General features: G+C 48.5%; 2 protein-coding genes across 2 annotated transcripts in view; both read left to right on the forward strand.

Annotated features, from left to right (window-relative positions):
• The first annotated feature begins 465 nt into the window (after nt 1-465).
• Nucleotides 466-10,021, forward strand: pdk2a (pyruvate dehydrogenase kinase 2a). The gene is made up of 11 exons (XM_079757037.1): nt 466-633; nt 1,079-1,220; nt 2,165-2,236; nt 2,507-2,691; nt 3,497-3,586; nt 3,923-4,000; nt 4,380-4,456; nt 4,814-4,912; nt 6,239-6,349; nt 6,969-7,082; nt 7,575-10,021. The coding sequence occupies exons 1-11, from the start codon at nt 516-518 to the stop codon at nt 7,716-7,718; spliced, it is 1,230 nt and encodes a 409-aa protein (XP_079613163.1). The 5' UTR covers nt 466-515; the 3' UTR covers nt 7,719-10,021.
• Nucleotides 10,022-12,932: 2,911 nt separating this feature from the next.
• The window catches only part of myo1d (myosin 1D), a gene marked incomplete at its 3' end in the record, with an annotated part of 36,809 nt that continues 27,533 nt past the window's right edge, over nt 12,933-22,208 (forward strand). The window contains exon 1 of the mRNA XM_079757391.1: nt 12,933-13,452. Within this exon, the coding sequence (XP_079613517.1) occupies nt 13,358-13,452 (95 nt within the window). The 5' untranslated portion in view covers nt 12,933-13,357. The remainder of the gene's footprint in view (nt 13,453-22,208) is intronic.

The following is a 22,208-nucleotide window of genomic DNA, read 5'->3' on the forward strand; positions in this document are numbered from 1 at the left end:
TGTGGTGGTAGTTGTTGTGGTTGTTGTGGTTGTTGCTTTGATGTAACTTTTCCAACCAGAGCATCAATAACCACCTCACATAACTTATTTAAAGTGCATTTACATTATGCAACAAGATTTGGCAATAAGCTCTGTAAACTTTGTACCCTCTGTACTATAATCAGCATGGACGAAGTGTGTGTGTGTGTGTGTGTGTGTGTGTGTGTGTGTGTGTGTGTGCGTGTGTGTGTGTGTGTGTGTGTGTGTGTGTGTCCATGAAGTGCATTCTTGTTCACCCCTGAGACTTTGAATAGACCTATATTGTTGATCCCTTCAGTCCCAGCTCTCCAACAGCACGCCCCTACAGCTCCCGAGCCATTCTATTGGCTACTCATTCGAACGTATACACATGGTGCTTCCCAGTCCGGGTAAAAATTGTCAACATAAGACACGGGTTGCATAAATAGCGTGAGGTTCGATCGGTTCGTTACATAGTCCTCCCAGCTAATGAAATATCTCGACAACAAATAGAGACAATGAAGTTCGTGAGGTTCATCATGCAAAACGCTGCGTTGGCCAGCGTGCCGAAACACATCGACCACTTCTCTAAATTCTCGCCTTCTCCACTTTCCATGAAACAGTTTCTGGATTTTGGTGAGTAAACCTGCAGTCTGCTTGATGTTTGATGTCAACCATGAAACAACATGTAAGGTAACGGTTGTCCTCGGTGGACACTGAGATGGATGCATTCTGAGAAACACATCGACATACAACACATGTTTCCATCTCGTGAAGCGGAGAATGCACCCTCTCGGCGTTGTACTGCTGGAAGAGTTATAGTTATATGTTTTAATGTTTAAAACATCTATATCCATCCATGTCACCTCGTCTTGGTGTTGCGTCAGATGCGGGAGCAGGCGTCCTGCGGTGAACCCGTACCAATTTCTGTAACCCGCACCCCGTCCTGTTAACTGCCTTAACTAGTTGTACATTACTGCATCGTAATTTATTGCGGACGTACACAGAAAACGAGAATAATGCCTGATTATGCGTAATAATAATGCTTATTATGTAATAATGAATGTATTGGGGGTTTCAGGTTCCATCAACGCCTGTGAGAAGACGTCGTTCGTATTCTTGCGACAGGAGCTTCCAGTCAGACTCTCCAACATCATGAAGGAGATCAACCTTCTGCCGGACAAACTGCTCACCACTCCGTCCGTGCAGACCGTGCAGGGATGGTACGTTCAGGGCTCTAGTAGACACCTTACGGGGACTTAATGTGGAATCTGCCTGACAAATATGCAGTGCAGGGAGACAAGCAAACGCATGCTGTCTGTCTGCAGTCACAGGGGCAGAAATCGATTGAGTTCAGTCAAGCCCGACAAGAACGTGTGTCTGGTCTGGTCTGGTCTGGTCTGGCCTGGCCTGGCTTAGAGGGAGGGAGGGAGGTAGAGAGAGAGAGGTAGAGAGAGAGAGAGAGAGACAGAGACAGAGAGAGAGAGTGGTAGATAGACTGAAGAGAGACAGCGAGAGAGAGAGAGAGAGTTAGATAGAATGAAGAGAGACAGCGAGAGAGAGAGAGGTAGATAGACTGTAGAGAGACAGAGAGAGAGAGAGAGTGGTAGATAGACTGAAGAGAGAGAGAGGTAGATAGACTGAAGAGAAACAGCGAGAGAGAGAGAGAGGTAGATAGACTGAAGAGAGAGAGGAAGAATTGACCTTTGAAACCAGTGTTGTTGACCGTTGTTGAATTAGAGCCTTGCTCAAATATTGATAAATATATATATATATATATATATAGAGGGGGGGGATCAGGACACACTTCCGACTGCCTCAAGTTGTTGACGTCAAAACTGTGAGGCACGGCCCACACTTCTAATCCTGACCTTCGACCGAGTTGGAAGTTGTTATGAGTGCCTTCGAGACGCTCCAGCCAGACCCCAGCAGACGGGGGCGGGGCCGTCGCGTTGTTGTGAACTATGCCCCAGTTTCCATCCCAGTCACGTGACCGGTGTGTTTATTACCTGACTCCTCCTCTTTTTCCTCTCCTTCGACTACTTTCTCTTGAGACACACCCCTTTTCGTGAATTAGCATGCGACCGTTGTTGGTGACAGCTGTTTCCGTGGATAACACTTTTGTGACCTGAGTGTAACCGAGCCTGTTGGTGTGATTTGGTTCCAGGTACATCCAGAGTTTGATGGATATTCTGGAGTTCCTAGACACAAATCCTGATGACCACAGAACGTTGGGAAAGTAAGTGTCTGGTCATCAATTCACATCAATCATATTCCATCCATTACGATGACAGCGTCTATAAGGCAATACAATTAATGTAAAGTCTTATTGAAGTTCACCCGAAGGATCAAGACATTGAACATGATCTTCATCTGAAATGAATGTTAACAAATAATATCAACGCAATAATGGTTTCTATCTCAACTCAAAACAGGCAGAACCATTTGAAACCTGTTTCAATTACTACCTTTACTATCATTAATGTCGGATGACATTTTGCTCGGGCAGCTTCGCGGACGCCCTGGTGATGATCCGGAACAGGCACAACGACGTGGTCCCCACCATGGCCCAGGGGGTCCTCGAATACAAGGAGACCTTCTCCCAGGACCCGGTCACCAACCAGAACATCCAGTACTTCCTGGACCGCTTCTACATGAGCCGCATCTCCATCCGCATGCTGATCAACCAGCACAGTGAGTAGCATGCTAGCGCAGGGAGTAGCATGCTAGCACAGGGAGTAGCATGCTAGCTCAGGGAGTAGCATGCTAGCACAGGGAGTAGCATGGTAGCACAGTGAGTAGCATGCCAGCACAGGGAGTAGCATGCTAGCACAGGGAGTAGCATGGTAGCACTGGGAGTAGCATGCTAGCACAGGGAGTATCATGCTAGCACAGGGAGTAGCATGCCAGCACAGGGAATAGCATGCCAGCACAGGGAGTAGCATGCTAGCACAGGGAGTAGCATGCTAGCACAGTGAGTAGCATGCTAGCAGAGGGAGTAGCATGGTAGCACAGTGAGTAGCATGCTAGCACAGGGAGTAGCATGCTAGCACAGTGAGTAGCGTGCTAGCACAGTGAGTAGCGTACTGCACTAGCACAGGGAGTAGCGTGCTAGCACATTGGGTAGCATGCTAGCACAGGGAGTAGCATGGTAGCACAGTGAGTAGCATGCTAGCACAGGGAGTAGCATGGTAGCACAGTGAGTAGCATGCTAGCACAGGGAGTAGCATGCTAGCACAGTGAGTAGCGTACTGCACTAGCACAGTGAGTAGCATGCAAACACAGTGGGTAGCATGCTAGCACAGTGAGTAGACAGCAGCGCGCTAGCACAGGGAGTAGCATGGTAGCACAGTGATTAGCCTGGTAGCACATGGAGTAGCACGCAGTGCGCTAGCAAAGGAGAGTTAGCGTGCAGCGCAGCTTTTGTACATGACAGAGCAGCATGATGTTTACGATGTTTTCCTTCTCATGTCCGCCTCCGTCCCTCCTTCCTGTGTAGGTCTCGTCTTCGACGGAGCCACCAACCCCGTTCATCCCAACACCATCGGCTGCATTGACCCTCACTGCACGGTGGCTGAGGTCGTCCAAGGTGAGCGAGCTGTCCCGGGTTTAGGGGTCAGAACTTTGGTACCTGCTTACCCCCAAAGACGATTTCAGTGGTGGGTGGTTCTCAGAAGGTAGGTCAGATCTGAAGGCCTTCTCTGCTGTGTAACTACGAACACTCTGTACCAGTTCAGGCATAAGATAATGAACAGCTATGTTCTCAAGTCGAGTGTTCCTAGAATTCCTTGCAATACAAGGATTCCCAGAATTCCCAGAATGGGATGAGGTGATGGGAAAAGGCCTTATGCCCTGCGCGGAAGTTGTTGATTAACGCAGTTCTCCTGAGGATGTGATGTTCAGACCCATCTGTTCCTGTACCCAGATGCCTACCAGAGTGCCAAGATGCTGTGTGAGCGGTACTACCTCATCTCTCCGGACCTGTTCCTGCAAGAAGTCAATAGTAAGAGACTATACTACACCACTAACTTCTTTGTATCCTCAATATTTTACCCTCATTATCTTACCCTTCCTTACACGACAGACAGATAAAGAAACAAAAAATTATCCTCATGGCAAACTAGTGAAGGTCCAAAGGCCTCGTGGGGGGGAGGTTCAGTGATAAAACAGAGCAGAACAAAGGGAAACAGTGTGTTGGTATGTGTCTATACCCGGGATCCCTCTCAGACTACCAGTGTGGTGGGGTGTGTCCGGGATCGCTGTCAGAGTACCAGTGAGGCTGAAGTCACACCGACGATGTTGACACAGAGAATCAACTCTCGCCCAAACAGAGATTTCCTCCCTCCTCCCTAAAGTACATCTTCTCTGTTCTGTCCCTTCAGGTAATAAGAAGAACCAGTCGGTCCATATGGAGTATGTGCCTTCTCATCTCTATCACATGCTGTTTGAGCTCTTCAAGGTACAGCCCAGACTCCTCCATATCATTAACCTCATAGCATAATTTATATCGTTAGCCTCATAGCATAATTGATATCACTGGCATCATAGAATAATTGCCTCAGTCATAACTTGGCCAAAATGTGATATCGAACCTAGCTCTTCTCTCCTAACGTTGCTGATTCGCTGTGCCTCATTGGCTGTATCCTAAGCCAATCAAAGTGCTTCTTACATTCCATAATCACCATCTGCCCAAGTCAGCTACTTGATTTGCCTTGACTTTTTGTATGCTAAATACAAGATGAACCTTAAAATATGACTCCTATGTGGGTTATGATGGTCTCTGATGTTGTGTCCCTGTCTGCGCCATGCTCTGCAGAATGCCATGAGAGCCACGATAGAGCACCACGAGGGAAAGAGTTCCCTGCCGCCCATCAATGTAATGGTGTCTCTTGGGGGAGAGGACATGTCCATTAAGGTAGGTCACAAGATGTCTCTGCATGGCTGGGAGGAGTACCAGTGCTGGATATGGCATTTATTTTCCATTCGCATATATTGGAAAGTCATGTGTTACACATTATCCAAATCCACCTCTCCAGATCCTCTCTGAACCACATTTAAAAAGTTATTTCATTTAATGAATAAAATGTTTGGTCATCGATTTCAGCCAAGCAGCACGTAACGAGAGAGAGAGAGAGAGACCTTTGAAACCAGCGTTGTTGAATTAAAGCCTTACTCAAATATAACCGCTTCCCGTCGCTTCCCAAAAACGTTGGCCGGATCTATATATAGGGATATCCTTTTTATTGACGACGTCTATATTGACACAAAGGGCGAACATGTTTTCTCGGTTCATGTTTGGCGGGCCTGTAAATGACAGATAAACTGATACTCTCGGCCTGGATGACTCATGAGCCAAATCAGGATGGCTCTGTTCTTTGGTGTGCTGTTCCTTGGAAAGCTGTGAGCAGGCACGTGTCAATTCTTGGTACCAACAGAAATAAAAAGAGACACACAGACAAAAAATATCGGTCCTTGTTTTGAGACAGTGCCATCAAGAAATGTAATTTGGGTAGATGGTCAACATCCGACGCAATAAATGATTAAGAATAAGGAGATGTTGAGCAGACAAAAAGTTCAGCACAAAGCTCAGCTAAAGAAGAAAAGGGAATTAAGAACTAAACTTTAACTATAAACTATACGTACATCTGCCTACATTCACATGCATAACATCATTTACATAAACATTGTTCCTCTACCCTGTCAGCGTACTTGTCCCCTCGTATTACAGTATATCATTATGAATGGCCGATGTGTTGGTACTATGAAGGCTGGGCTGCTGGGTTCCCGGACTGATAAGTCGTACTGCGTGGGCGCCGTGTGTGCGGCTGTGTTTCTGTAACCTGAGCACCGGGAGCCTGTGTCTCGGTGCTCAGCGGCGAACGGGACAGGGAGGGGTTCACGTGTTGCACGTACATAACAAGCCCATAAAAACACGTCACTGTTCCACAATGTCTCGCTTGTTTTGACACTTTCTCTCTCCCTCTCGCTCCCTCCCCCTCTCTCTCTCGCTCTCTCTCTCTCTCTCCCCCTCTCCCTCTCCCCCTCTCCCTCCCCCTCTCCCTCTCCCCCTCCCCCTCTCCCTCCCCCCTCTCTCCCTCTCCCTCCCCCCCTCTCTCTCCCTCCCTCTCCCCCTCTCCCTCTCCCTCCCCCCCTCTCTCTCCCTCTCCCCCTCTCTTCCTCTCTCCCTCCCCCTCTCCATCTCCCTCCCTCCCTCCCTCCCTCCCCCTCTCCCTCCCACCAGGTCTGTGACCAGGGGGGTGGAGTCCCGTTCCGTAAGATCGACAAGCTGTTCAGCTACATGTACTCCACGGCGCCCTCCCCCCAGCTGGACGACCACGCCCGCACGCCGCTGGTGAGCAGAGCGCACCCCCCCCCCCCGAGTCGCCTAGGGCGCCGAAACGTCCGGCGCCGGCTCTGAGCACACGTTCACGCCGACCGCAGACCGCCGGTCTGATGGCGGCTCGTTTATCCCTCCCGATCACGTAACTTTCCGTGCTAGTACACAGTGTTCTGTGTGACCGGGCACGTGTCGGCGCGCAGACAAACAAACAAACAATCAAAAGCTGTCGGGTTGTTTTGAAGTGCAGTTTGAGGAGACTTTAGGGGAAAACACTTTTTTAACGACGGCTCCCATCACCTTTGTTAAAGAAAAGGCATTTGAAGGTGTAAAGATTAAAAGCTGTTCCCGCCATCAATCAACACAAGCTGACAAATTTGAGCAAAAGTTAAATTTGAACAAAAGTGATGAGAAAGAAAGAAAAGCTCCCAAAACAAATGGTCCCTAGATGAGCTTCAGACTGCACTTCTGCAGAGCTGAGCAGAGCCATCTGTCAGGCCGTTCTCTCCTTCATCCCACCTGTGCTCAGAACACACACACTTTGTGTCTCCATGATGAACAAACCGAGCGGAATGAGCTCAAGCCAATAGAGCAGCAGAACCCGGCAGAACCTTGACGCTCTCTCCCTGTGCAGGCTGGCTTTGGCTACGGCCTCCCCATTTCCCGCCTCTACGCCAAGTACTTCCAGGGAGACCTGCAGCTGTACTCCATGGAGGGCCATGGCACGGACGCCGTCATCTACCTGAAGGTGGGCCGGGCGCTGGGGTCCAGCATGAGGCCGGAACAGGGGGGGGCTGGCTTTTAGTTTTTATCCGTCGTCAGTCACTGCGGCTCTGAGGATGAATACATTGAGATGGGCCAGATGCCCCGTGCCCACTTCACCACACTCATTTACATTTATACTGAGGAGAAGCTTTTTATCCAAAGCGACTTGCAATAAGTTCATTTGTCAGAAGAAGAGAAACAATTTATCCCTGTCGGTACAGTAAGGATTTTCATAGAACCAAGTGCGAAGCACTAACAATCGCTAGGTTAACCCATTCCCTGTAAAGCAAAGATATCTAGGATAAAATGCTATAAAATGCTAAGTACTATTTAAGTGACGGGACATGCAACATACAATGAGTGCGTAAGAGGGGTGTGTGTGTGTGGGGGGGGGGGAGCTATGCAGAGTCTAGGTGAACTCTGTGAGAACAAGGGAGTCTTGAGTCTTCTCTCACCACCTGCTCGTCCGCCGCAGGCGCTGTCCACGGACTCGGTGGAGAGGCTCCCGGTCTACAACAAGACAGCCCTGAGGAACTACAAGGTGCGGCAGGAGGCCGACGACTGGTGCGTTCCCAGTAAGGAGCCCCTGGATATGCTCAAGTACAAGAAGGACAAGTGAGGCCCCCCCCCCCCCCACGGTCCTCTCCGCCCCCGGCTGGCGTGCGGCCCCACCCCCATGACATTCGCCGGCCCCTCGGCCATCCTGAGGGGCCGGCCTCCCAGTGTTCTGTTTCTACTGGTTTCTAGGGAGATGCATGCCCGTTCCCAGTTTGATGTCCAGTGCCTTTCGGTTCTGCGGATTCCGGAGAGTTCTCCATGAAGACCAAAGACTTGTGTTGAACCAAAGGAAACAGAAGGAGGCCCTGTTCTTAAGGGAACCTCTGTTTGACCCTTTGACCCCTCCCTCTCTTATGGGGACTGTGGTTGTCGTGTCTCCCCACCCCAGGTGAACCGCCAACTCCGGTCCCCACAGGTGGGGGGGGAGGGGGGGGTTGTGTGTGGTTTTTATTTCTGATCGTGCATGAGGAAGTCAGCATGGCTGGCTGTAGAGCTCCGTGATTGGTTGAGCCTTAATGGATCGGAATGGACCGATGATGACACAAAGTAAAGACTAAGTCTAAGTATTTTTATTTCAAGATACCTCTTGAAACGTACATTCGCTGATCTCATGTGATGAGGATTTAGACCGGGACACAAGCAGTTGTGTGCAGCACAATTTAAAAAAGGCGCTATAAAGACTCATTATGAGGATATTATGAGTACTTGAAAATATTAACCCAGCCTGTTTAAATGTTCAGATGCTCTTTCAAGTGCCATAGCTTGAAGTACACATCTTTAATGACGGTGGGAAACTTTGGAAATTGAACTGCAAAAGCTAAACACAACACTTTGTCAAAGGTCAAAGTCAAAGGTCAATCTTATCCAGCAGAGTTCTGCTACGTGTTCGCTGTTCAGCTCATGAACATCACCTCACTGTAATGACCTGGTGAATCTTTACCTTAACGTGCACTCTGTCCCCTGCCGAGCTCTTTGGACCAGGATCTATTAACTCAATGCCTCTGGTTACTATTTCCTAGCGCAGAGATACGCTACATAGAAGATTACATTGACAGCATGCATTACATGTTCAACCAAGTTGATCAAAGGTGTATATGGTCTAAGAGACTCTCATGACGTAGCAAAGTGTCTCTCTTTGGGAGATTCTAGCTCTAGCTCGCTGTGTAACAATGTTGCCCATCTCAAATCAACACGTCGCTGATTTCAATATATTTTTGAAGTATTTTTTTTTTACATTTCGCTGTACGATATTTTACGGTTGCATTAATAGCGTAACGGTTTTCAAAACAAAGTCCCATTTAATAAAACGGTTCCAGTGCAGAATAGCTCTCTGGATATTCTGGTGGGCAACATTTGTGATACACAGACCAACCAGAAGGAGGAGGATGAATAAGCTGGAGCCTCTGCTCCTCTGAATGCGTATTGAAACGTGTAGTGGAAGAAGGGTCAGGGAACGACGCTCACACTACAACTGTGGATCCCCAGGGGATGGATGTACGTCACGTTCAGCATTACAGCAGCAAAGAGCAAACATGATAGAAACACGAAAAGTGATATAAATGGGGTGCCCACTGTGTCTTAATAGGACAGCCTGTGCCCTGGCTCCTCTGCCAAGCCATACGGAGGGAGAGGGCAGGGGGGGCAGAGAATAGACCAGGAGTGGTTCCCCTGGGTCCGGTTTCAGGGTTATAGGAGCTTGGGGCAGTCCTGAACCTGAAGACCAAGCTGTTCTGAACCTGAAGAACAGCTTGGTCCGCCCCCCCCCACCATGTGTAGATCAAGTGTTGATCTGTGGTGAAAGTTTCCACTGCTTTGGATGTCTAACCTCGTGTCACAGCTCACAGAAGATGGCTTGCCTTATGTCACGTTGTAAAAAGGATTGGAATGTGTTTGAACTTTTCTGTCACAACATGAATGTTTCTGTTCGTATTTAGGATTCGCCCGTGTTCGGGGTGTCCCGGTGTACTGTACATATGCTTTTTTTTGGTGTGTGTACGATGATGAGGGAACAATATGCAATGTGAGGGCCATTTTTAACTACAGTGCCAAATGCTCTTCCTTGGGACGGGCTGACAGTTTGTGTGTGTGTGTGTGTGTGTGTGTGTGTGTGTGTGTGTGTGGTTGAGAGAAGGGTGAGAGAAAGTGAGAGAGGGGAAAGAGAGCTGTAGACGGTCGTAGGCTCGTGAATACAGTATCTCCCAGTAAGAGTCCACCTCCTCTTTCAGGAGTCGTTGATCAAAGGTGTATACATAAAGATGATACCATGTGCTGCTTCAGTGATCCAATATTGTGTTTATCTGCTTTTGAAGATACCGGAGATCACGATGGATTTACGTTAATGTCCTCTGACCCCTAATGGTACAAATGATTGTAAACATCCACTGTGTGGTGGACAAAGGGTATTTAAATGAATGAATAAATAAATTAAAACAATTGTAAAGTGTACATTTATTCACTGTCGGTGGCATGCTGAAGCAAGCAGAACATCCTCTCTAGTCCTAGGCTCCATACATCTTAGAGCTGACAGGAGTGAACAGATCCCCGCCTGAACTATTGGTCGAGTTAAAGCAAATCATTTGCATATCACAGTAAGAACGTCTCGAAGCGCTGTTGCTATACAAATCGGGGCTTCGAAAGGTTACTCACTTTCAACGCCTAGAGAGGAAAATAAAAAGCTAATTGAGTACATGGAGTCACTAGGGAGATTCTACCTACTGAGATGACTACGGGTGGAGTGGTGGTGGTGGTGGTGGGGTTGGTGATGATGGTGGGTGTGGTGGGGTTGGTGGTGGTGATTGTCTTTCAGGTGGTGGTGGTGATGTTTGTTGTGGAAGCCTTGGCAGTGGCGATGGGGGTGGTGTTGGTTGTGGGTGTGGGTGCAGGGATTAAGATGCATTGATGTGTGTTAGTATTCCCCATCCCTCCATCTTCATACTGAATACATACTTCTCAAGGTTCTGTCTCTCCAGCTCCGCCCTTCTCCTCCCCCTGCCCTGGTCTAGTTCAGAATCCAAAAAAAAACATAAGAGACATAAAACAAGGAAGCCCGGATGGAGTTAAACATGCTTAATGATGTCTATGATCAGATATTCTGTTTAGGATTCACTGCGGGCATCTCTCTAGTGAAGCTGTCATTGAATCTTCACACTTCATCTGAGAAGCATAAAGCGATGTAATGATCCATTAGTACGCTTACTTATGCTACAAATCCTCATAAAACCAATGATTTACGATGTTTGTGTTGTTTGTGATACCAGATAAGAATATCTGGTATCTCTATACACAGTATCCCTTTGTTTATGGAATAGTAAGGTGCAGCCGACCAAATAACTGTTTATCATTTTATAAATATTAAGTCTGTATTAGACATATAATGAAAGTCAACAGACAAATATAAAAAAAACAACATTCATTTGGTTTTGTATGTACAAAAATCTGAAATAGAGAATTCAGTTCTGCTCCACAGAATCACAACAGTTCTGATGCCAGCGTTCAGTCCACTGCCTGCCGTGTACATATGACTATTAGGGGATATTGCAGACACTTTTATCCAAAGCGACTTACAACTATTCCTACACACATTAACAAACCGAGCGCGGAGTTAACCATGCAACTCCACGCTCGGTCAGGAGCAGTCAGGGTGAGGGTGTCTCGCTCAGGGACACCTCGACACTAGGAGGAGCCGGGGATCAAACTAGCAACCTTCCAGTTACCAGCCAACCCCGCTCTTCCTCCTGAGCCACATTCACACCGGGACGGTCAATACTGAGGACAAACAAGCAGCATCTCACCTTCCAACGGTCGGAAAGGCCATCCCGTCCTCCTCAGATCAACATCCTCACGTTTACCTCTTTATTATCTAGTGCAGTGTAGGAACCATCACTTTGACGCCCTTAGAGCTGAGTACATGATGTAGGAGAACCAGGAGGACTGGGGGATACGTGATGCATCAGAATACTGTCCCCCCAGATGGGGTCCAGCGAACAGAGATGGACAAAGCTAGGCCTGGTCACTGTCTCATGGAACTCATAGAAATAATAGAGCATCGGGTCAGGAGTTAGTGAATAGGCAGTAGAGCAGCTAATTGAGGGACAAGACTTTTATATTTATTTCTTTTTATTGAGCATTTTATTGCCAATACTGGCTTTAATACTAGACTTAGAATCAAATTATTTATCTCTGCAAATTGTTCAATGTTAGCCTGAAAGAGGCATGAGGATGAGGAAAAGGCCTCAGCTAAGAGCAAAAAATACACATTCATAATCATATATATATTTATATATATATAATAAAACCTAAAATTGAATTTGTCTACTGTAGACTTTCCATGGACACTGGATACATTTTCGTGTTGAAACATTAATCTACTGAAATTGAGTTGACTGTTAATATATCTGTAAAGTGTATTAATGAAGTGCTATTATTATACGTTATAGGCAGGGGCGTAGGAATGAGTTTAACATTAGGGGGGGACACATATCGGAAACCTGACAGATCCGGTATAATTTTTAGGTGGGACAAATGCGCCTGTCTCCGATACTGGAGGGGACACGTCCCCTCCGTCCCCCCCGGTTCCTACGCACTTGGTTATAGGTATTTTATTAAAGTTGGTCTAGCACAGAAACCACAGTGCTCTGCCACGGGAGCGCACTTACAGTCTCCTTCCACAAGAGAGCGCTGTAGGGCTGCTGTCCCAGACGCTGGCTGTGGTCCATAATGAGCTGCTGTGGGCCTCATGCACTTCAACAAGCTCTGTTTATTAATCTGCCAGTATTGTCTCAAAGACATATGTCAACTCCATCAATGGAAGATCGAACGTATTCCGTCCTTTGTGCGGTGAAAGCATCAAACAGGCTTGAAGACAGCTGGGTCAGGCTGTAGTCATTACTTTACTCTGAGCTTTACTCTCATGCTTTACTCTCACTGACTCACTGGGAGAGAAGCCCTCCAGTATTTCTGCCCGGTTTGCACTTTGCCTTCCTTGGGTAAATAAAAGGAACTCTTATTTTCCCTTATAAGGAAATAGGGGGTATCTCAACCCATCAAAGAACATTCCCCTTCCCCTCCCATTAAGCGTCACCTCTAAACTATGCAGGGTACAACAACGCCCAGTTCTGGTCATCTCACATGTTTGTAATAGTTTTAAAGTTAGACGCGCCGCCGAATCCTGACGAGCAGCTACCGGCCGAGGGGGCGGGGTCTTGAGCGGCGGCTGGACGCCTATTGGCTGCTGAGGGCTAGGGACGGGACGGGGAAATTCAAGGAAAAGCCGAAGGAGGATGTATGGATTTTCCTCGGCGTAACGGGACGAGACTATATTGGATGGAAAGCATCAGCAGCCCGATATGAACACGTTTGGATGACATTGTTTTTTCTTAAAAGACATTGTGATAGTTTGACAGAGAGAGAGAGAGAGAGAGAGAGACACATTCGTTAACCTGGTCGGAGATATTTCTACCTTCCACGTTGCGTTTATTTTACAATTAGTAACGACACAACTTTTTAAAGGATTAGACTTCTGCCTGGATATGAGCTATGCGGATGGACTGAACGTCTCACTGCTGAGAAGCTGCACTCCTGAGCTCGCTGTCGGATCCCATCGCTTCATCTGAAGCCGTTTGAAGCAGAACAACCGCCTCGGATTATTACTCCTTCTTCAGAACAACCGATAACCACCAGCAACACAACAGAGACTCCAGTATGGCCGAACATGAGAGCCTGGAGTTCGGGAAGGCGGACTTCGTCCTGATGGACAACGTGTGTCTGGAAGACTTCATGGCCAACCTTAAACTCAGGTAAGAATCGGGGAACACGACCCTCCACCCTTCGGGTCCAAGCCGCCACGACCCGGGAGGGGGGTGGGGGGAGGCATGAGGCTGGATGTAGAGTACATTACTGCGGAGATTAAATTACAAGTTATTATTTATTAACATTGAACCGTTCCGCTTAGGTGAGCGCTGGCTCGCTACAGGTGGGCTCCACGTCAGCTGATCTGAGTCGCTCGGTGTTTATCAACAGTTGACGTCACATGAGCATCCTCCTTTCGTTTGATTGACGGGGGCGGGGCACACTGCATAATGATCCTTTAAAAAATAAACCTTTACCTCGGCTTCTCTTGTAAATACATGGGAGTTGGAAAGCTAATAAACGTACAAGCTACTTTCGTTTCACCTGAATCGATATTATGGGCATGTGTCAGGCATTCCTAGGATGCTGAAAGCGCTGCCACATGTGTCTGTTGTTGATCCAGGCTTTGTTTGAAAATACCTTATCAGTCTGGGATTCTTTAGGGCAGAAACAATTCAAACTAAAGAATTTCCCCCCGCCTTTTTCGACCATGCTCAACACAGCTCCTTGTGTAAACAGCTGGAATGGCCCAATCATATCATGCTTTTGAATGAATGCTTCCTCCTGCTGTCAGTCAAAGGCCCGGTGGTACAGTGGCCGACGGGTGCTAGCGTGTGGGTCTGGAGAAAGACCAGAACTCATTAGCATGTGCCCACACTCGCGCATGCTGCTGTGATATCAGAGCGGTCTGAGGGGTCAGGTTTGGTCTGGGGGAGTCAGGGGGGGTGTCTTGTGGGTTCTGGGAGGGGTCTTGGTTGGTCTGGGGGGGGGGGTCTTGGTTGTTCTGGGGGAGTCTGGGCTATGAGAGACAAAGCAGTGACCCGGTTCTTTCTGAGAGCAGACTGGCCGAGTGGCGTGTGAGATTTTCTGCTGTAGTGAGATGTTTCCAACCCAAATCCTTTTGAAGTGCAAAAACAGACAATAACCGCTATCCGTCCTGTCTGTCCGTTTGTCCACGTGTCCCTGGCAGACACTTCTAAACAACATGTCAGGCACGCTGAAGGATTCGCAGTTTAGAGAAGTAAACACTTTGGCTGAATGATGCCCACTGACACGATTTGACTACTGATTTGCATTGATTCACTGTTCGGTTTTGTTGCTAAAAGGCAGATCCGTCCAACCTTCCGGAGAATCCTCCGCTGTAGGGCTTGCGGTCTACGTTATTAGACGGGGGGTCAGGAGACCGAGAGAACCAGAGAAAGGGGCTCGCCGCCCACCCTAACACATCCCTCCTCAGAACCGAAGGGACAACAACAACAGACAGAGTTCCTGTTTTGAGCTACCATCTGGTTCTGATTTGCCGGCGGTGTTTCAGTACAGAGCGTGGTCAGTGTTGGTTCTGTGGTGGAACTTGTTTTCAACACAGTAATGTATTCTGCACCTTCCCATCCCAGACCTCTGCAGTATGAACACGGTAATGCAGGACAGTCAGAAAGATAGGCCGTGCTGGATGCAGGTCTGCCTCTGGACCCGCTGATGGGATCCCAACGCCCCAGGACACGGACCAGGGGTGACGAACACACAGTAGTCCCAGCAGGGGCCCCGGGGCAAAGCCCACCCCGGGGCTGGTCCTGTTGTTTTACTGAACGGCGGAGGCCGCTGGAACAGGAAACATGAAACATGAAGCTCCTTCTCCAGAACCCTTCTGGGGGGTCTTCCCCTCAGCCCGCCCACTTCAGGGGGGTCGTTACACTGTGTCCCCCCTGAGCAGAAACAGTGAGCGACTCCCTCCACTGAGCGGCCAAACTAACCCTCAGAGATGCTCCCCACTGACTGACTCCCACTGAGCGGCCAAACTCACCTTCCGAGACGCTCTCACTGAGCGGTTCGCTCCAATCTCACTGAGCGGTTCGCTCCACTCTCACTGAGCGGTTCGCTCCAATCTCACTGAGCGGTTCGCTCCAATCTCACTGAGCCGTTCGCTCCACTCTCACTGAGCGGCTCTCTCCACTGAACGGCCAAACTAACCTGCCCTGGAAAAACGCTCCAGACACTTTCCCTTTTCCTGCTGGTGCGTTTGTGATCCTGTAGCGTGTGTGTCTGCATAGTGCACACCAGTGTGTCTGCGTACGAGTGTGTGTGTGATTGTCATTTGCTGAGGGCATGACCCACCGTGTGTGTGCGTATGCATGTGTGTGTGCCTGCATGCGTGCTAGCACCTCTCGAAGCTAGCATAAGGTACATGCCGCCTCCTTGCGTAGTTTTTTTCGTCACTGGTTCCCATCCCTCTGAACTCTCCTGGGTGCGCTCTGCTGTGGGAACCCGGACTGGGAAGCGAAGGGCCGCCATGTTGGGCTGCTGACCGAGGGCGAGTTCCCAGTGACTGCAGAGAGGAGTCGTTCTGCCCCTCACTTTATTTGGCCGGCGTGTTGGCAGACGACTTTACTTTGTTTGGACTGGAGGCTGAGGTCTGTGGGGGAGCTGGGGCCCTCGGAGGCTCCTGAAATAGACAGCGGGGCCGAGGCCAGCTGGTTCCTGGAGATGCTGGGTAGACTGGAGGTCGGGCTGCAGGGAATCTGTCTCTGCTCCCATTGGTCGGATGGTTGCCGTCGATTGGCCTTGAACTTTGGCTCTTTTTTTTTATATCCTTTTTATATTTTTATATTAATCGTTTTATTTCTGCAATGTTTTATTTCATAAGATGCAATTCTAGGGTTAGGTTTTTGGATGAATCTACTCTATTCGGGCAGGGTTGTCTCAGTTCGGCAACAGAAAGGAGGAGGAGGAGGTTCCTCTCTCCAACCACCGTTGGATCCAGCTATTCCTGACTCTCTGCGTCTCTAAATGAAGATGATGGATGTAGAGGAAGGCAGCAGTCCTGAGTTCTCAAGGAGCACAGCCGTGTCCCGCTCATGTCCTGGATGTTGTGTTGTGTCTCCATTGTGGAAAGCGTGATGGCACCGGACCTGTTCCTGAACGCTGGGGTATTCCTGCCCATCGGAATCCAGAGGGAATAATAAACAGAAGTTGGAAAACAGCCTGTTCTCCTTGTTTTGATGATGATTTGCGAGGCATCTTTTAATCCTTATCCTACCCTTCTCATAAACTGGCATCTCATGACACTCAAATGCAATACAAGCCAAGTGTGTGTGTGTGTGTGTGTGTGTGTGTGTGTGTGTGTGTGTGTGTGTATGTGTGTGTGTGTGTGTGCCCGTTGTGCCCCTCTGTGTCTCCTTCCACCATGAGGACTTTGACCCCTGAACCTGGCGTTGCTTCTGAAGGAGGGAAGGAGGATTTGGGACAGGAAGTCTCTATTAATACGGAGCCGGCACGCTGGCTGCCCTTCCCATCGGCATTTCCGTGCCTTTAGTCCTCACATTTCACCACTTCCTGCTTCTCCTCCTGTGCCAGCCAATCACAGAGCCCTATGTGTTCAAAACTAAACTGACCCCGTCAGGATGTTATCCTTGGTCGATTTGGCGTTTTATCTATTTTTGGTTGATTCACAAATGTGGCTTTTGTTTTGTTTTATATATTCTGATGTCACGTGCGTTTCAATAGGTGTGTTCGTTCAATACTTGTGCAATGCTGTGTGCACATCTTCTCATACTCACTTACTCTCATTCTCTCTCTCTCTCTCTCTCTCTCTCTCTCTCTCTCTCTCTTTCTCTCTTCTCTCTCTCTCTCTCTCTCTCTCTCTCTCTCTCTCTCATTTACATTTACATTTACATTAACATTTAGGGCATTTAGCAGACGCTTTTATCCAAAGCGACTTACAATAAGTGCATTTGTTACAATAAGTACATTTGTCATAAGAAGTGAAACAATATATCGCTGTCGGTACAGTAAAGATGTTCATAGAACCAAGTGCAAATCTCTCTCTATCACAGTAAATACACGGGGCAAAGTACACGTGGAGCTCAGGTGAAAGGTCACCAGTAAATGGAGATCTAATCTTTTGCACAGAATATTTACATTGGAAAATGTATTTAAATCCAAAATGTCAGCTACACAAATCATCCTCCGCCAACTTCCACCCTCACTCTCACTCTCTGAGAGTGTCTGCACTGACTGTCTTTTTTGTAAAGCGTCTTTGAGTATTTAGAAAAGCGCTATATAAATATAATAATATACTTATTATTATTATTATTATTATTATATGAAGATCTGAGCAAATCCAGTCCAGCGATTGATATCGCTTATCGCTACAATAATTTAACTGTAAAGTCTTTTTTATAAGAAAGCTGAAACAAGGTTTTAAACGACAAGCTAGTCCCATCGTTCTTCAATTACAGCCTTCCCTTTTTTTTCAGTGTCAATATTGTCCTTCAACAACCTTCCTAAACCTTGCATGTCGTCTGTCGTCTGTCCCTGGGCTTGTGTGGATCTACTCTCTGAACAATAAAATCATCTGGTCTCCACCTGAATGACCCTGATGCTGCTAACCCAAGTTGAGGATTTATTTAAGACCTTACTTCCTGTTGGCACCCGTTTTGAATGATAAGGAAGCAACACAAACACACACACACACACACACACATACACACACACACACACACTGAGGACGTATTTAGTGAGCTCTCCTTGGTTGTGTAACCATGGAGAACAGATACGGGTCTGTTTGGAGTGAAGTTTCACCTCTGTTCGTTTGAGGTGCTTCGCTCTCTCTCTCTCTCTCTCTCTTCTCTCTCTCTCTCTCTCTCTCTCTCTCTCTCTCTCTCTCTCTCTCTCTCTCTCTCTCTCTCTCTCTCTCTCTCTCGTCGACACCAGCGCTCGGTTGCTCCACAAAGGAGAATTCTTCCTCACGGGGAGAAGAAGGAAAAACGCCGGCACACCTCTGGAATGATCCGTCTCGCCCTCGCTCTCCAGGGAACCGCCTCAGCGCTCGTGCGCTCTCGTGCACGCTCGTGCGCGCTCGTGCGCTCCTCCCCACAGACTAAAGAGTCCAGTCTCGCCACAAGAATTTTCATACGAACCAGTCTAATCTGAAACACATTACCCGCTTACATAAAGTGTGTTCTCTACTCCCCCCCCCCCCCCAAGTCGGTTCCCCAGCAGACACCGCGTTGGCAAGCGGGGGTCACTGGCAGGACGTCCCACCCACGTTCCCTTCCCCCTGCCTCTCTCTCCCCCCCCACCCCCCCTTGCCCGTCTTGTTTTCACTCTTTCGCTGAAAGCCTCTCAGACAGACTCCGTTGTGGTTCTATTTTTAGGGGAGGTAAACAGAGCCGCGAGGAGCGTGTTCTCCAGAGCGGTTCTCGCTCCGTGCGTCGGGGGGGGGGGGGGGGGGTGGTCCTGTTTTGGCTGTGAGGGTAACGTCTGGTCCTGAGTGAACTCTGTGTTCCCTACGGAGTCCTGATACCATTAGGAGTCCCAGGCCTGCTGCAGCCATGAGTATCATCACCCAGTTTAAACCCCTACCCCCCGCCCCCCATCCATACTCATCTATCCGTTTGTTTACACAGAGAGGGTGTGGTGCTTTTCCTCCAATAACCACCCTGCGATCCCAAATGGTGTGTGTGTGTGTGTGTGTGTGTGTGTGTGTGTGTGAGGGGGGGGGATAGAGTTGCAGGTGTGTGCCCTGTCACAAGGCGGTGTGATGTCACACTCTCCGCGTTCTCTGTTCTTTTGTGTCTCGACCACCTGGTCTAGCCCTCCCCATCCCTCACCCCCACCCCCCCCTTCTCTGTTACCGTGGGCGATGGCCGCTTACTCACGTTCACAGCCATTGATCTCCCAAACACACACACACACACACACACACACACACACACACACACACACACACACACACACACATCCACACCCACCCCTATCCTTCATTACACACACAACCCTATCCTTCGCTACACACACACACCCCTATCCTTCGCTACACACACACCCCTATCCTTCGCTACACACACACACCCCTATCCTTCGCTACACACACACACCCCTATCCTTCGCTACACACACACACTCCTATCCTTCGCTACACACACAACTGATTACACAAGCTCACAGGATTATAGACGATATCTATTTCTATGCCGGTGGACCAGAGAGTTCTGCCCTGGTATAGATCTGGATTTCCTTCCCAACTTTCTGCTTCTCAGCCGTCTGTCTGTCTTTGCACTTTCCCTCTATTTCAGTTCTTGTTTTTTTCCCCTATTGGAGTAATTGCTATTCCCAATTGGGAGGGGTGTGTGTGTGTGTGCGTGTGTGTGTGTGTGTGTGTGAGTCATGTCTGGTTCTGCTGGCCTCTTTGTCTGACAGCCTCTGGTCTTCCCCGCTGGCCGCTGCTGGCCGCCGCTAAAGTGCAAACAGGTTTTGCAGAAGCCCGGCAGTCATGTCCAAGAACTGCTCTGTACAAACCTCCCTCCCTCCCTGCCTCCCTCCCTCCCTCCCTCTATTTCTCACTCCCTCACTCACTGTCTCCCTCCCTCATTTCCTCCCTCACTCACTGCCTCCCTCCGTACCTCTCTCCCTCCCTCCTCCCCTCCCTCACTCATAGCCTCCCTTCCTTCCTTCCTTCCTTCCCTCCCTCCCTCTCCCTCCCTCCCTCACACTCACCAGAAGGCCTTGTTATTAAATTTATGGTTATTTGACCCCAAGGGATTCTCTCTCTTTTAGAAAGAAAGAAAAACAACAATATATCGCTGTCGGTGCAGTAAGGATATTCATAGAACCAAGTGCCAAGCACTAACAATCGCTAGGTTAACCCATTCCCCGTATGCAACAAAGATAGCTAGGATAAGATGCTACACAATGCTAAGTACTATTTTTTAAGTGCAAGGACGTACAGCATACAATAAGTGTGTACATTAAGTGTCAGGACATACAACATACATTAAGTGTGTACATTAAGTGTCAGGACGTACAACATACAATCAGTGCATACATTCAGTCCCAGTCCATGCCAAACATGGCTTGGGCCCTGGTTTGCAACCACCATGGTCCTCTTGTTAGAGAGCCTGTTGTGAACCCAACCCATTCAGGTTCACAGACCAACACACCAGCTGGGTGTTATCATCCAACGATGAGGTAGTGAACGTGCTTACGTTCAGTCACTACTAAAGTGCATCATGGACTTGATACGAAACCACTGGTTTGGCATGAATGAGATGAGGTGCAATGACATGAATGAGGAAACCTTCCTCGTTCATGTCTGACTGCTTCTGTCATTTTTGTCACAACCTGCCAACCTGCCGAGCCGTCTCTAATCCTGACCTGTCGCATGCCTATCTCCGGCTGTGTGGTTGTTAGGGTGCGCCCTCATGCCTTACTTTGTCGTGATCAGAGATCGGTTTGTGTTTTCCTTTCACTCCTGAAACCATCGCCTGGTTCTGGTTTGTCTTGGGGTCATTGGTTGGGAGAAGGTTTTAGATGAGGAGAATCCAGAAACAGGGATTTAATTTGTCTATGTTAACCGCTAATAACCTTAACCTCAACTCGGCAGCATGCTCAGACAGCTGGACAAGTTATTTCAGTAGAACACGAAATAACTCTTCAGTGTCTAAACTACAGGTTAATGTTTTTTTGAAGTCATGCGTTTTGGAGTTTAAAAGTGTCTTTCACACCATGCATCTGGACGATATCAAAGACTTCTCCTGACATGCCAACACAGTCGGGTCATGTTGCCCCTAGCGTGTTGCTCCTAGCAGCTACTATCTTAGTTCTGACCTTGGAGTAATGTTTGCCAAGGACTCGCTGGAGGGAGAATCCCCCCCTCCCCCATGTACAGTCCAGAGGTTTGAGGGCCTCAGACCATGGAGGGGGTGTGGTCTCAGTCATCCTTGGACCTTAGAGAACAGTTTCTATGTGAGGAGGGGCTGGCTAACCGCAAAGCTGCAGTGAGCTTCCAGGCAGTGGGCATCAATGGGCGACACAGGGCACAGTAGTACCCTCAGAGGTACAGTAGGGTTATTATATTCTACAGGGTGACACGATACGCTGGGATGTTCACCAGCTGGGAGGAACCGTGCTGCGGAGGAAAAGTCCCAGTAATTGCTGTGTTTTTGACGCTTAGCGGTATCTGTAATCAGCCGAGTGGAAATCCTACCTGCCGTGTTTGGCAGAGCTTGAGTCTTGGTGTCTCGGTGTTCAGGAGGGATTAAGGTGAAGGTTAATTTGACGTGGAGGGCTTCTGGTACTGGGATGGTGAACAGAAGTCCTGTTCTCCCTGGGATCAGTGGTGTATGTGTTGGGCTCTGGGCCGGTCAGACCAGACCAGGATAGGCCCTGGAAAACCTCCAGGAAGAATGTTGTCCTTGCTCCCCTGGTTTGAGGTTCAGGGGTTCAGTTTAAGTTTGAGCTTAAGTGGACCTTTGCTTCACCCCTCTGTCAGGTCGGGGGAAGAGTGCAGTCATTCAAACATTTAGTGCACCGCAGACAATCGAAGGGCAATCAAAAAGACTTCATGATATATTTTTGTATTTTTGCATTTTATTGTGTGTATAATTGAGAGGTTTACTGAAGTAAGTGAAGGGTCCCAAGGTGATCCATGCTTTACGACCTGGAGGTGAAGCTCAGATTTACTGCCATCGCTCTAAACAAGCACAGTGCTGGTAATAAACAGGTCACAGAGATAACTTATCTCTACACTTCTCTGAATGGTGGAGCCAGATCTAGTTCACGGTAGTAAAGGACTGTACACGCCCACTGCTGTGTCTTCACTGAGTTAAAACACACTTTGTAACCTGAGGTATCGTTGATGAATACAATGCGTTCGTCCTCCATTCAGAGGAACAATGTGCTTCCAGTCCAGAGTTGGAATGAAGCC

This window comes from Pollachius pollachius (genome assembly GCF_949987615.1).
Source record: "Pollachius pollachius genome assembly, chromosome: 19".
Lineage (NCBI taxonomy): Eukaryota > Metazoa > Chordata > Actinopteri > Gadiformes > Gadidae > Pollachius > Pollachius pollachius.